The 14839-nt window shown below is 43.6% G+C and overlaps 1 protein-coding gene and 1 long non-coding RNA gene across 3 annotated transcripts in view; one reads left to right on the top strand and one right to left on the bottom strand.

Annotated features, from left to right (window-relative positions):
- The window catches only part of LOC135579214 (uncharacterized), a 30788-nt gene extending 19463 nt beyond the window's left edge, over window positions 1–11325 (bottom strand). For both annotated transcript variants that reach the window (XR_010471917.1, XR_010471918.1), the window contains exons 1-2: window positions 11104–11325; window positions 5065–5119 (exon numbers count right to left, since the gene is read on the bottom strand). This is a non-coding gene — a long non-coding RNA (uncharacterized LOC135579214). The remainder of the gene's footprint in view (window positions 1–5064; window positions 5120–11103) is intronic.
- The window catches only part of ISM1 (isthmin 1), a 38964-nt gene extending 27074 nt beyond the window's left edge, over window positions 1–11890 (top strand). Inside the window, exons 4-7 of the mRNA XM_065059886.1 lie at window positions 2506–2773; window positions 5769–5912; window positions 8245–8334; window positions 9995–11890. Coding sequence (XP_064915958.1) covers window positions 2506–2773; window positions 5769–5912; window positions 8245–8334; window positions 9995–10512 — 1020 coding nt within the window. The 3' untranslated portion in view covers window positions 10513–11890. The remainder of the gene's footprint in view (window positions 1–2505; window positions 2774–5768; window positions 5913–8244; window positions 8335–9994) is intronic.
- Window positions 11891–14839: the final 2949 nt, after the last annotated feature.

The raw sequence follows: 14839 nt of genomic DNA, 5'->3' as shown, positions 1-14839 counted from the left end.
TCTCAGTACTAGAAAGAATTCAGTGAATGCTGATTTTTCAAAATTTTACAGAGAGATAGAGGAGCAATTGTTCCCCAAAGCAACAGCCTCTTCTCATGCCTCTGCCCTCACTTTTGGGTAACACCATGGAGGGATTACTGGGATTACTCACTGATTTCCTCCCTGCCTGGAAGGTGCATTGGAATTCGATGGGATTGGGCAGAGCAAAGCTGAGTCCCTGGAAACAAACAGAACTAGACTCATCTTTTTTTTTAATTTCCAAGAGTGGCAGTTCAGACAATCCCAGGATTCTTCATAGAATTTCTTTCACTCTGTGTTTTTTATGCCACGTGTTAAAAAACAGCTTGATAATCAAAGCTTAAAACAGGGGAGAGGGGACTATAGGTGTGTGTCAGACTGCCACACTGGATTTTGCTTGTTTTTAAATAGACTATTTTAAAAATCCATATGGTTCTTCAAACTGTACCTGCCTGAGACCATGAAAGTTCATCCCATCTCACTACCAGGTAACTACAGATTACCCAAGCAAATGGAATGATTATCAGTGTCCCCTGCCTTTATTAATGAGAGGAGTTTGTTTGGTTTTGGTTTTGGGGTTTGTTTTGTTTTCACTTTGCTGAGTCATTACTTACAGAGTTAATGTGGTCTTAAAAATACTTGCTACTGAAGTGCTAGAGTCATACTAATTGTGAGGGGGCAGTGCTGAAGCCCCGCGCCGCCCAGCAGCGCACAGCGCGAGCCGCTCAGTCACACTATTTCCGTTCACTTACTGTGAGAACTCTGTTTTGCTTGGATAGATGTAACGATTTTGACTCCCCGAACTAACCCTGGTGTTTTCAAACTTATGAAATCTATTTTAATTCTTGGTCTGTAGAAACTGAGGTTTAATGAAGTAATCATTCCAATTCCATATTTAGTCTGGGGGGAAAATATCTCTTGTGTAAAGATGGTATTAGGCTGACAACTGCACTTTCCCTCGCTCTTGCTCCCAGTGGAGCTTCTTAGTAGCCTCGAAGTTGTTTCATTTCAATGCTTGGTCTACGGTCAAATGCAAAGCATGAAATAGATGCAAAACCTCCGTTCTACAAAAAAAGGTATTGTCATGTCTGGGCAGCTGTGTCTGCCGCTATGGCAGCGGTTCTGTTTGAGTCCCGTGTCACACTCCTCTGCGGATCACAGGTAGCTGAAGAAACACGAACACACTTTTACTTTTCTTGGTTTTGTGCCTTCTGATTTTTGCTAATAACAATGGTATAAAACTAAACCTTGTATCCAAAAGCAACTCCATAGAGCCATGTAAATGACTTTTAGCATAATAGTATATGATTCTGTTTTTCCTGACTTTACACAACCTGATTTTCATGGAGCACTGTCTGGAAAGATTGCTTTGTAAATCTATGAAACGTGAAGAGTACTTCCATACCTGTTAAACATTACAGGTGTGTCTGATAGTCACATCTGAACCACAGTTGTTTAGCCAGTCCAGTGTAATCACTGAACCACATAAAGCATCAGAGCATTTGATGATTTGTGGCCACACTGTCCTTGGTTCACAGAGACAAGGTTTCTGAGGTTTCCTACCTAAATAGCCACCTATATGCATGCGCACTATTTCTCTAAGAGTTTGATAATTACCCATTGTTCGGCACAGAAAAGGAGTAATCAAGGGTAGTGCCTGTGCAGAATTATATCTGCGTTTATGGTGTCCGTGAGGGAATTGGGCAGCAAACATTAAATCTTGGCTCTGGGCTTGTGTAGAAACCTTAAAGGTTTGTATATCATTATATGCTCCAGCGCAGCAGAATGGGGACCTACTTCAGACAGCTCAGCAGCCAGGGACCTGCTCGGCGATGGCTGGTGGAATCGCTGCTGGCTCTCATGTTCCGTGTGTGTGGTTTCCCGTAGCGCTGACAGCCCACGCTGATATGTGACGGAAACACTAGTGCTGCGGAGAGGCCGTGCAGGGGGATAGGCTGAGCTGTCGCCAGAGGGCACAGCAGCCACAAACCCGGCAGAGACCTTGGGCTCTGCATCTTCCACCTTCGCACTCGTGCACTGACTTAGCTCTGTCTCGAGTCAGTTCAAGTCCTTGGAATGTGCTCTGCAAGCTGGTGTGCTTCATCCTTGCCTCCAATTCAGCCTCAGCGTAACTAGAGTAACAGATCTGCTTTTCTTTTTCCTGGTCATGTATGTTGGGGTTTAAACATCTTTTCCCCATAAGGCAGAAAATTCTGCTGCAAAGGTTTTAGACACAGCATGAGTTATTATTTTGTGCAGGATTTTTCCTAGCCTTTGTTCCAAGGTCTGATTCAGCAGAGGTAGCAGAAGGAATCACTCAGCCGCTGCATATCTCCAGGCTCAGTAATCCACATGTGGTTTACAACAAGTGAACCCTACACTATTACACAGCCCCTTTGCAAGGCATTTGTCTTCACTGTATAGAAAGTTTCCCAGTGACTAGGAGGACATAGTGACTGACAGGCTGGTCTGTTTTGAATCCCACAGGTTACCATTGAAGTGGTGGATGGCCCCGACACTGAGGCAGACAAGGATCTGCAGAAAGAAAGCAGCAAGCCCAGCTGGCCAGTCCCATCACCCGACTTGAGAAGCTGGTGGCAGAGGTCCTCCACCTTGACCCGCATGAGCAGCGGTGACCAGGACTACAAGTATGACAGCAACACTGAGGACAGCAACTTCCTAAACCCACTCAGTGGGTGGGATGGTCACACACCCAGTCACCGGACATTTGAGTCCAAGGAGCAGCCAGAGTATGGTAAGTTTGTGTTCCAGGCTTTTTACAGGCATCTTGGGATTGTAAAAACGAGGTTGGGGGAAATGAGAATGGTGAGGCATCGCTGAAAGGAGGCCAAGCAAAACATAAATTTTCGACATGTGGCTTTTGTTCATCAGCTTTTAAATACAAATCTGTGCAGATGCACAAGCTGTACTGTGGTAGCTGCATTCCTCTAGTAAGTCTGTAATCTTGAAAATCATACCAGTTATCCCATAAGAGGACCTTTTTTTAGTCGTAAGTGTGCTTTTTTTAAAGGCAAAGGAAACAAGGTTTCATATTTATTTTTAGAGTAAGGATAAGTACAAATTTAGAATCATGTGGTGGTTTGGGAACCAAAATACAATTATTGGATAAATAAGCAAAATCTAAAATGTGGTATTATTTGGTGAATACATAAATAAGATGAATTATGTTGGTGCATGTGTGGGGAGTGGCATATGCAGCAGGAACATTGTGTATTTGCGTGTGTAATTCTCTTCCAGATGTGTCATGGCAAAACCAATTGTTTTCAGCTTGTTGTATGAAAGAGTTGCAGAAACTAGAACCAGAGAGGAGCTCCAGTTATTCACTGCCCCAATGGGCTGTAACTGGCCACATGGGAATGACTCACACGGGAGGTGGACTCCTTAATGTGTTCACAGGTAGCTCAGAGCCTCTCGGATTTAATTGTATGTAAATGCATTGTAGTTAGCACAGGGTTTCAAATGTGTGTAGTTAGCATAGGGTTTCAAAGCCACAGTACTTTTACCCTGGCACTTCTGTTGCATTCCCTAGATACTGCAGAGGTGCTGTCATGCACTGATTCAGTCTTATTTTTCCCCTGTTTTGGTTAACTTTAGGGCCTAGAGCCTTAGCAATTGAGAGAGAGACTTTTCACGGAATGGTGCATTTAAACACATCCACATGTATTCAGTTTTGTAGCCAGAAGATTGTCTGTCCCTTCTTTTTGCACCTGCATTTATTTGTGAGCTCACTTTATTACCAAGAATTCATATATTAGGTAGTTATTAATTTAGGTAAAATAAAATTGCTTTCATAAATAATTGTGGTAGGAAAAAAAATAATTACAGATATAAGAACAGGAAGAACAGGTTGAAGTCCAGTTGAAAACCTCATGTGGTATATTTAATAGTAGATACTCTGTGTTTCATAGTGCAGTATAACACTAGGTAGGTAGGCCTAAAAATTACCCCAGAGCTCCCTGCTGTACACCAGAGCACGTTACTGATTGGAAAAGACTCCTGGCTTTCTTACTGACTCAAAATGTTGTGTGCCAGTGGCCTTGGCCAGGAGTATGCAGCAGCAGATCCTGCCCACCATGGGGCTTTTGTGCTAGTTCCACCCGCTGACCTGTTCACACATTTCATGGCTCCATCTCCCTCATCCTGCACCTGCTCACCTGCCCTCTGCCTTGCCAGCCACACGGAGGAAATAATTCAGAGCTGGAAAAGAGCTGGGAAGGAGAGCAGGGCCAGGGCGAGAGAGCAGATCACATTGTCCAAAGATGTCTGATGCCTCTTCAGACTGCTGTAGTGCTCACCTCTTGGTGAAGCCCAGAATCGCGGGTCTGTGCGCACAGACAGTAGTGATGTTCCCACCCACAGCACACCATGGACACCTGAGTCAGGTGTGGTGGCTTCCCAGTCAGCGGCAGCGCAAGAAAAGGAGGAAAAGCACGTAAGGTCCCTGCCACGAGGAGCTCACATCTAGGCAGCTTGCTACAAGTGAGATATATAACCTTCCCATACTCCTGGTAATAAATGTTTAATAGCACCCCACAGAGTTGTCGTCAGTCATTACATATGGTACAAATCAAGTTACATGTTCTACTAACCAGCTCAGGAAGCCCACAGACAGCATGGCAGTGGAGGGGGAGCAGGAATCGCATGTAGCACAGAGGACAGTGCAGGCAGGGATCTGTCCCTGTTTCTTGTCTGAACATACACATTCAGCCTATAGCTGGAGAACAGGGCTGGCCCAGGGTCACTAAAACAAATTTTGCTTTGCTATCAGTACTGGTTTAACACAAAAGAGCAAAGGTCGCAAGTTTTGATCACGGGATCAGTTAAATATCTCCCGTAGGTTGCAGAGAGATCCTTTAAGCCAGACATTCCCTAGCAAGACACTATGTTCAACAGGGGAGGCCAGCGGGAAGGCAAGAAAACTGGGATCGGTTCCTGGACTCCATTTGGTGTCTTTCACAAGGTGGGATGTGCACCAGTGACCTCAGCAGACAAAGGAGGCTGGTTCTAAGGGGTTTAGAGACTTACAGTGGTACCGGGCCATGGTGGTGCAGTCTTGGTATCGCTCACCCTTGGCTGTTTCCTGGAAGAGAATAAAGTTGTGTTTCATTTTCAGAAGGTAGTAAGCAGTCAGATTCGGTGTCATTTCATAATTTGCATGAAACACTACACATTGCATTTTGTTCTGGGTGCAAGATGCCTATGCGGTTCCCTATATTCATGGCAGTATTACTGTAATATCTGCCTGAAAAACAACAAAATTGCAATTTTCATGCATGAGCCTCAGCATTGTGGCCTAAAAATTAATTACGTGAGTATTGTTGTGCAATTACTGTGTGTTTTGAAAAGAGGAAAAAAATCAAACTTATTATTTATCCTGTGCCTGATTGGTCTGTGGTCAGAAAACATTCCTCTATACAGCGAAATTATGTGAATAGAAGTGTACTGTTAGTTCATGACCCTGCTATGCAGCTGAGGATTCTCAGCTGCCAAAAGGTCAAAAGAGAAAGGAAATATTTTTTCAAATAATGTTGCATGCATTTCCCTGAGGAACATCAAGTGTGAAAACCATTTAAACAGCAGGCTCACGCCTGGCGTTTAGCCCAGGCTTCAGGTAGAGACATCTGGATTCCATTCGTGTTTTGCCTTCTTAATAAAAAACACTACACGGTAGTTTTGGGTAGTAGGAGTTTTGTTTCTTCATTTCCTTCCTCATCTTTGTTCTTCCACAGATTACATTGATGGTGAGGGAGACTGGAGCCTGTGGTCCCTTTGCAGCGTCACCTGCGGGAGCGGCAGCCAGAAGCGGACGAGGTCCTGTGGGTACGCCTGCACCGCCACCGAGTCCCGCACCTGCGACAGGCCCAACTGCCCAGGTGTGACCATGTTCACGTCAAGTGCCGGCACAGGGGGTGGGGAGAGGCAGTCGAGGCCATTTTCAAGGCTTTTTATGAAATGGCAGGTTTTCAAGGCTATTTATGAAATGGCAGGTTCTTTGCTAGTAATAATACGCTGCTAGATGCAGTCTGCTGTCCCCTGGGACTTACAAGACACATACAGGCTTTTTTTAGGTCACGGCAGTAATTTTTTGTGCACAGTACGATTTATATTCCAAAGGGTGTAATCTACTCTCCTGAAACAAATTTGTATTAATTTTAGAATTTTAAAGCAGCTGTGCTGTTACCTCAGTGAGCTCTTGTTTTGCTGTGCAGTGAATGGTTATGCCTGTGTTGTGAACAAATAGCCCCCTCCCAGTCATATGGCTTGAAAGTTTTGTGCCCTATATATACAGAGTTGCTTTAAGACTCCATGTGTATTAATAGGAAAACAATACTTTAAATACCTGCTTTATGTTTCACTCCAGAGATTTTGGGTTCATTGGGTGTTTAGCTACAAAGTTTCCTGCCCCAGAAAGTCAAATGTTAAGGTGAAAATGTCATCTCTGTTTCATTACATGTTGCTTGATAATTGGAGAATTATAAAACAGCAAGTTTGCTTCTGCAACAGCTGTGAACAGTGGGTGAAGGAATGTATAGTTTTGGCTGGAATGTGTTCAGAAAATATGGCCAAGGAGCCTCACCTTAGCTCCTGTCTGTCTCCAGGCACGGACATTTAAATGCCAGTGAGAGATGTGTCTGTACCATCAGGCAGTTTTGGCTTTAGTAAATACAAGGCTGAGCACTCCAGCCTACATCATAAAAATTTAAAGCTGCTATGGAAAACTCTCCCATGGTGTTCTTTCAATGCTGCTGTGTGTTTGGATTTAGGCAAGTTTGCAATGCAGTAGTTGCCACAATGCATGGGATATGCGCAATTTCATTACTTCCCGAGATGGGAGAGAAGTAAAAACACATGCCGCGGTGGTATGCATTTCACTGAGTTTACTTAATGACTCAGAAAGGCAAAAATTCTTAAACTGTAGGTCAGGTTTTTTTGATGGGAAGTGAAATGTCAGCAGTGATGGAGAGCAGACTTAGGAGCCTCAGTGAGAGAGTTGGAGCGAAGTTTCTCACTCACAGATAGATGCGTATGGCCATTGCAAGGTAATGACTGCGAGGCTGCTCAGGAGAAAAATGTTTCTGGATGTTCTCATACATCCTAAAACCTCAATAATAAGGGGTTAATTCCAGAAGAAAGGATGTAGCCCCCAGTTATATTCTCCAGTATGTATTACCAGCTCGCATCAAACAGTGGCAAACTTGAAAGAATATATTATGTCATATACCAGACCCCCAACAATCAGTAAGCAAAATATATTCACTCTTTGAGGCTGTGCTGACATTTTTAAAATTACAAGGGCAAAGCTCAGCTTCTGCTGTTTACAATTCCAGCAGTGAATTACTGCCTTATAATGGGTTCTTGGGTATCTGTTATTCTGCATCTACTGCTGGAGCTAAGGCAAAACCCTATGATAATTTTATTGAAAAGCAGCCTGAGGCTGTTTTGAAGCTTTGCGAGCCACTATTATGCCCTGGTTCAGGAGATCAGGAGAAAGTTCATTGGCAAGAAGATGGATGGTGAAGAGACTTCATTATTAACCATACAGTCATCACATATTAAAGAGCTTTCTGCTCTCATTGTAGGTCTTTAATTTAACAGAGAGAAAAAAAAAAAAGACAAAACCTGTTCAGACGCTTCTTTGAAGAGTCATTTGTTCTTAAGGCTACATAGCACAGAAACATAGGGAAACACTAGGCTGGTCGGTAGGCCAAACTAAAGCAGCACAGAAAGGACGTTCACTTTGTCAAGATAAATTAATATATTTTCTGGTAATCCATGTTTCTCTGTACTGAGAGCAAACACTGAGGGTGCTGGAAGATCCTGATATCTTAAGATCCTGATGTTTTATTTGTTTTTTATTGAATTACTGGGAGGTGTTTGCAAGCCTTGTGTCAGGAAGAGGAGGAACAAAATAGGTTCCCCCAATGCCGTCACTGCACTGGGTTCATAACTAACCAGTTTGTTGCTTAAGTAAAATCTAAGCACTAAAATTTGAAAACTTTTGACCTTGGGGCTAAGCTAATGCGTTGTCTTCCTAACACCAGATTCCCTGGTCATTATACTTTCAAATGAGTGCTCCCTCCAGCAGCAACTCCAGATTATACCCTGCCAGACAAAGCACCTTGAAGGAGCGGGTGGCAGGAGGCAGTTGGGTGCATTGTGTTGTGGCAGGAAAACACCAGCAGCGCTGACATGTGTTTGTCCTAGGGATCGAAGACACCTTCCGGACAGCGGCCACAGAAGTGAGCTTACTCGCGGGAAGTGAAGACTTCAACGCTACCAGACTGTTTGAAGTTGGTAAGCAGCCTAGTCGGTCTTTCAGTAACAGATAAGAGACTTCCTGAGTTTTTCCTGGTTTGATTCTCACTGCGGGACCAAGATTTTGAGTTTACCATTAAAAGTGTCAGTATAAAGGGCCATTTATAATCTTACTTAAGTTAATGACGTGAACCTTAGCTTGCTTCTGTCGTTGAATCTTTCTCCTCTTAGCAAATTTCTGTGCCTTTTATTACAAAATGGTAATTCTCTGTCCTAGTTCAGTAAAGAGGCTTAAGGCTGGACACTAACAGAGGAAGAAAAATCAAACACTTTTTAGCATTTTCCTGAAATAGCCTCCAACAGATAAAAATATAAAAGCACTTTTGGTACAGCTGTCACGTTAAAAAAAATGACAATGACTTTTATGAGCACGCATAGCTTTTATAACTGTGTATGCTACAGTAGGGTTAGCTAAAGCAATTTTATAGACATGATAATACTGACCTATGTAAACCTCAGTCCAACATCTATAATGTTCTGATTTCATCCTTCCAATGAAACCATAGCATGGCCACTCTCAGACACTGGATGCTGGACTAATTGGATAAATAATGTAATCCAGCACCTCCCTCCCATGGTGGTAGAAAACAATAGTTAATGACAGCAGGGACAGGACTGTTTGAGGAGATAGAAAAACAGGACACAGATCACTAAGTAAATATTTTGCAAGAATGTTTGCTGTAAGAGGTCCCAGTCTTTGCCTTACTCCAGGGCTCTGTTAAGTAGCTGTGGAGCAAGACATGCACGTTTTTTATGAAAGCCCATAGCATGATACAGACACCTTAAATAATGTTTTAGGTAGGAGACATTTGACTGAATTCTCCCAAGACTCTTGCAAAATAATGAAGTGCCAGTATTAAATATGCTACTAGTCTATAAATCTCTTTAATCCCAGCTATAGATCATGGCTCTAGTGCCATTAAGTCTTCTTAATGTACAGACACTGATATTATGACACATATGCCCTTTTAGAATCTGAATCTTTTTTTTTGGCTGCATTTGTGCGAAGCCAGCCAAGATGTCAGGCTCTATGGTTGAACTACAGCTGCTTGAAATACCCCTTTGGAAGATGGACAACAAATAGAAAAAAGTATTTGTTAGTTCAAAGAAAAGCTGAATTAGGGCTTAATAATGAACTTGAGAAAAAGTAATCCTAGCCTTGTTTGCCATCTTGGTACTTCTAGCATCACGAGGAACTTAATCCTTCAACAGCTGAATCTGCTGTTCTCACAAGTTGAGTGTGTGAAGTAAGGGTTTAAACTGGAGACTGGCTTCAAATCACTGTCCTTTCCCTATTTCAGTTCTGTTGCATGACAGTGTCTTTTGTGCCACATGGGGATATCAGCAGTTTAACTAGAGTTCACCAGATAGAGAAATGTCAGAGATTCTTACCAGTGCGGTGCTGCACTGTAACTCAGACTAGCACTGCCTGAGGCCCTAAAGGCGGTTGCAGGTGTGATTTCTTTATCTTACAAGACAGCACATTAACACCTTGTGGGCAGGGACTCAAGCTTTGACAGCCCTTTCTTTCTTAAGCAAAGCACTGAACAGTTACACTTTGCTCACTTGTTATCATTGATCATAGGAACTGGGATACTGCATAACGTATCTTAAGTTTCCATTTCCTGCCCTTAAACAGATACTGATAGCTGTGAGAGATGGATGAGCTGCAAAAGCGAGTTCTTGAAGAAATATATGCACAAAGTGGTCAATGATCTTCCCAGCTGCCCATGCTCCTACCCCAGAGAAGTTGCATACAGCACTGCTGAAATCTATGATCGAATTAAGAGGAAAAACTTTCGCTGGAAAGATGCAAGTGGTCCAAAGGAAAAACTGGAGATCTATAAGCCCACTGCACGATACTGCATCCGCTCCATGCTCTCTTTGGAAAGCACGACGCTCGCAGCACAGCACTGCTGCTACGATGATAATATGCAGCTCATCACCAGAGGGAAAGGGGCAGGTACGCCAAACCTGATCAGCATCGAATTCTCAGCAGAACTCCATTACAAAGTGGACATTCTGCCTTGGATTATATGCAAAGGTGACTGGAGCCGATACAATGAGGCACGGCCTCCAAACAATGGGCAGAAGTGTACAGAAAACCCTTCAGACGAAGACTATTACAAGCAATTTCAAGAAGCAAGAGAATACTGAGAAGATTTTCCTCCTCTTCAGACACAAAGTAGCATTCGTTTCCTGGATGCCAAAGAACTGATAATGGCTGCTGCACTGTCTCCTTGACAGGGGTTGATCAGTTTCTTTCTAATGAATGTATATAGTTGTAAGATAATACATAAGTATTTTTCTTAGTGTGTGTAATTTATAAACACATATCTGTCTATCTCACACACACCTGTTTTTACATACAGACATACATAAAATTTGTCCTGGTAGGATTTTATACTGCAATAACATTCATTTAATAATGTGCATTTCATTTTATTCCCCAACTACAACATTAAGCGGGGGGTGGAGCAGGGGTGCAGCTGCCATCGCCATCCCAAGGCCCCAGCTAAGGAGGGCACATATTTAAAAGTTGTTATAAACAACAGGCTTGAAGAATATTCATCCATATGGGAATGGTTTACAAGATTAATGCACCTACAGCATCAATTTTCTCTATAATTGATTTCATGATTAGTCATACCTAAGAAAGGAAGAATTTTTTCTGTTTTTGAAGGGTGATACACGGATGTTAGTGTAGACAGTTACCAGCAATTTTTTTCTTGGAATTCTTCCTGTTACCTTCTAGCGCAGGTTTTTGCAGTCTGTACGGTGTAGGCTTGCAGGGAGACGTAGCTGTGGTCTTCCTGTAGAGCAGAAGTCCTGGTGCAGCGGTTCTGCAGGAGTTAGAACCAGCCCACTCTGGGAGACATCTCAGATGTGCAGCTACAGCTGTCAGGGCTTGCATCTGACACCGGGCAGTGACCTGTAAACTAAGTGTGCTGTAAGTCTCCGGAGGAGTGAGGCCAGGAGAGGAAAACCTAAAAAGAGAAAAAAAAAAAAAAAAATCACTGTTACTTCCCAATTTTTAATATGAAGAATGTTTAGATATGCTTGTTTCTTTCTTTTAAGAAAATAAGTTTATTTTTTAAATTAAAAAAAAAAGTGAAGTACACATTTCAAACTCCCTGAGATAAAGCATGCAACCAGCTCTTTTCCCCCATTCATCACATGCTAAGTGCACAGTGTCTTACAGAAGAAGCTATTCTTTAAGGAAGCTGTCTAGGAGGAACCATTGATGTGTTAAAATGACTTCAATTTTTTTGAAAGTTAGCATTATTTTTGTAAAGTATTTATTGAATTGTAAGAATAACTCACATGTGGGCTACGTCTCCAACATGAAAGGCTTCTGTAGATGGAACTTGATTGCCAAGAATAAGACTGGGTTTAGGCAAAGGTTTTAATTCTAAATTTTTATAAAGTGCAAATTTACATACATAATTCTGTAATTAAGCAGCTGATAGCATTCTTACGAAAGCTAAAAATTACACCATGGGTAAATAAATACTTACAGTTCCATCCTGTAAAAGCCTGTCTTGCTGCAAGTCAGTGTCTTCATTCGGCAAACTAAAGCTAAATGTCACTAAACAAACACCTGTTTCCGGGTTATGTGGTCTGATACATGTACGTGCACTGCAGGTAGAACCTCACACAGTGGTAGAGCTGATCTTGCACTGCAGTCAGCTGAAAAATTCAAGACAGCCACGGAAGACAATTCCTCCTGCTATATATGTATGCACATATATACTGTAAGTCTTCTCTCTAGCATGTTGGCCTTTCAGGTGCTGCTTGATTGTGACTTCCGAGACAGAAACATGCACAGCCCCTCAGCATTGACATATGCATAGTAAGTTCACTGAGTCTGGGAAGTGTGAGGTTTGTGTTGGCCGGCCCAGGTGGTGCAAATCGGGGGCTTAAAAAGCAGCCTGGGCCTCCGGCACGCGCTCTGACCAAACGTGGTGCATGTGCTGCAAAGGCCCCCCCCGCCGGATCTGCCAGACCTGGTCTGACAGGCTGCAGAGCTCCAGCACCGCACTGGGCTCCGGGTTTGCAGACACACAGCAAAGCTACTGCACATCTGCAACAGCAACTGATGGGCTGAGGTGACTTCAGCAGCTGGAAATCTTGGCCGAATCATCAGACCTTCCCAGATGCAGGCCTGAGTCAGAGGTGGGGGAGACATGTATATATTCTAGCACTAGCTGGTAGTAACAAAACATGGTTAGTTGAGCAAGAGGGTAAACATGGGGATCGCCCCTTAATTTTTATAGAAACCAGGTTTTGTAAATTCTTGCAAGGTCATAAGAAGGAGCCACCAGCTAGCAGAGCCACTTAAATTGACAGCAGATGGATGAAAGGCATAAGCAATTCCAGGATCAGTCACTTCATAGGGAAGACGGGTATATTCTGCAACATGGGGGAATAAACTCTGCTTTTTACTTCATTTAGCAGTGTGGGAGGGAGCAAAAGTCTCAGATTTCTCCAGGAGGGCGATGAGAGGGTGGTCAACATTCTTGAAATATTAAACATATTTGTGTAGTTTATGGATTAGTAAATTATGATGCTATAAGAAATGCTACTACACCATTAATACTGAATGTAATTAAGTGTCAGGGAAAAAATATTGCAATAAATTAAAATATGCACAAAGTTTCAAGTATTACCACTCATAGGCTAGAAACTCTGAGGGACCCTAATAACCACTGACAAGGACCTACCAGGTTTTTCATAGGGGGAGTCCTAGGGCACAGATCAAGAGAGTGTTTGCACTTCTGCAGTCTTAAACAACAGTCTATTAAAAACAAATTCAGTCTTATTTTATAACAAATCATCCATTCAGGGCTGGGCTGCTTTTTTTCTTTTATGTTCTTTCCAACAACTAAAATTGTATGGAATGACTTTGTGTAGGGATCTTCAGCAAGGTGCCAGATCTTACCATGGCCAAATTTGGCTCAGTCTCTTAAATGTAGAACTCATCATATTAGAGTAAGACCTGAGGAAGGGTTTGTGGTCTTTTGTTCCCAGGCACAGGTGGGCAGTTAGAAGCTGCTGTTACGTTTATCCATTGCCACAGAACTGGAAGGCCCAGTCAAAGTATAAGGGGGATTAAAACAAGCAGAACTAAACAGGGCTCATGGTCTCAACACTGCAAAATCCTCAGCAAGTCCCCCACCAGCAGCCATACTGCTTCCCAAAAGGAAACTTAAAGTACAGACTATACAGCCACCTCTCCTTATCAGAGCAGTTCTGTTAACCTGTTTCTCACCAAGAAATCCAGAGCAGGGTGTTTTCACTGCCTGGCCTCAGTCCTCTGCACTACCTTTCTCTTGGGAAAGCACAGCTGTTTGTGCAGCAAAAGTCACCAGTCTAGTCATGCGCGTTATTTTTAACCCTGATCAATCAACAGATACAGATTACTGCACGGCTTTAGAGTCGAGTTGGCGGGAACACCTTAAGCTGGCACTGCTGCTGAGAACAATGTGCGGCGCAGTGCCCTGAGGCAGCCGCCAGTGGATCTGAATGCCTACCTTTGATGGTTAAAAGGATGAGCGGGCCAGGCTTCACATTGCCTGGACAGCTGCTGAGCAGCAAAATTCCACTAACATAACCCGCAGTGATGCATATGGGTTATAGGACAATATAGCAAAAAACAAAACCATACACACATTCACGAATCCCCACAGTCCTGCATTGGTTACCAGCTGCATTTTTACCCCCTGGTGTGCAAAATGGTTAGCGCTGTCAGCACAATGCATGCTTTCAAAAAGTGCTAGCGAGTTCATAGGACTGCCTTTGCCACCTATAGCATTTTCATTGAGATTGCAGGCTTGGTTGCAATGAACAACTGATGCACCTGACACTTTCAGTAGAGTGGAGCCAGGTGAGTCAAAGGCAGGAGAGGGGGAAAACTGACCTTTCCCACTTGAATCACATGCAGCAGATTGCAGTGTACAGACGTGAGCCATTTAGTGAGGAGACGTCCCTGCAAAGAGCCCTAATGCCGCAGTCTCTTACCTGGGGTGGCCTCCCTGGCTGGCAGCAGGACGGCAGCAAAGGAGCAGCTGCACCTGGTGGTGATGGCCCAGGGAGCCGCCTGATGCTGAAGAGCCACCCATGCTCCCCCCGGGCCTCCCCTTGCTCAGCAGCACAGAGTCACACTTTCATCCAGCCTTGGAGAAACTTATGTTCACGCTGCACAGACAGCACAGAAACCCTTCCCAAACCTGCGAGTGCCATTCCTAGCAAGGTCAAGAGGCTGGTAGGGCAGAGAGCCTGTTTATAACCAACCAAACTGAAGTTACACTGCAGGCCCCGTGCATTCACCCGCATGATTACCCAACACCATGCAAGGGGCAATGGCGTGGCCAGGCTCCCTCTCTTGAACCAGAGGAGGAAGGCTGCAAAACAGATAACGGAGAAGCTCAGATCTTTCTGCTCACTGCACACACCTGCACAAACACGGCCACGTCCATCCGCT

The sequence above is a fragment of the Columba livia genome, chromosome 3 (genome assembly GCF_036013475.1).
Source record: "Columba livia isolate bColLiv1 breed racing homer chromosome 3, bColLiv1.pat.W.v2, whole genome shotgun sequence".
Classification (NCBI taxonomy): domain Eukaryota; kingdom Metazoa; phylum Chordata; class Aves; order Columbiformes; family Columbidae; genus Columba; species Columba livia.
This window is presented reverse-complemented; position numbering and strand designations above follow the sequence as displayed.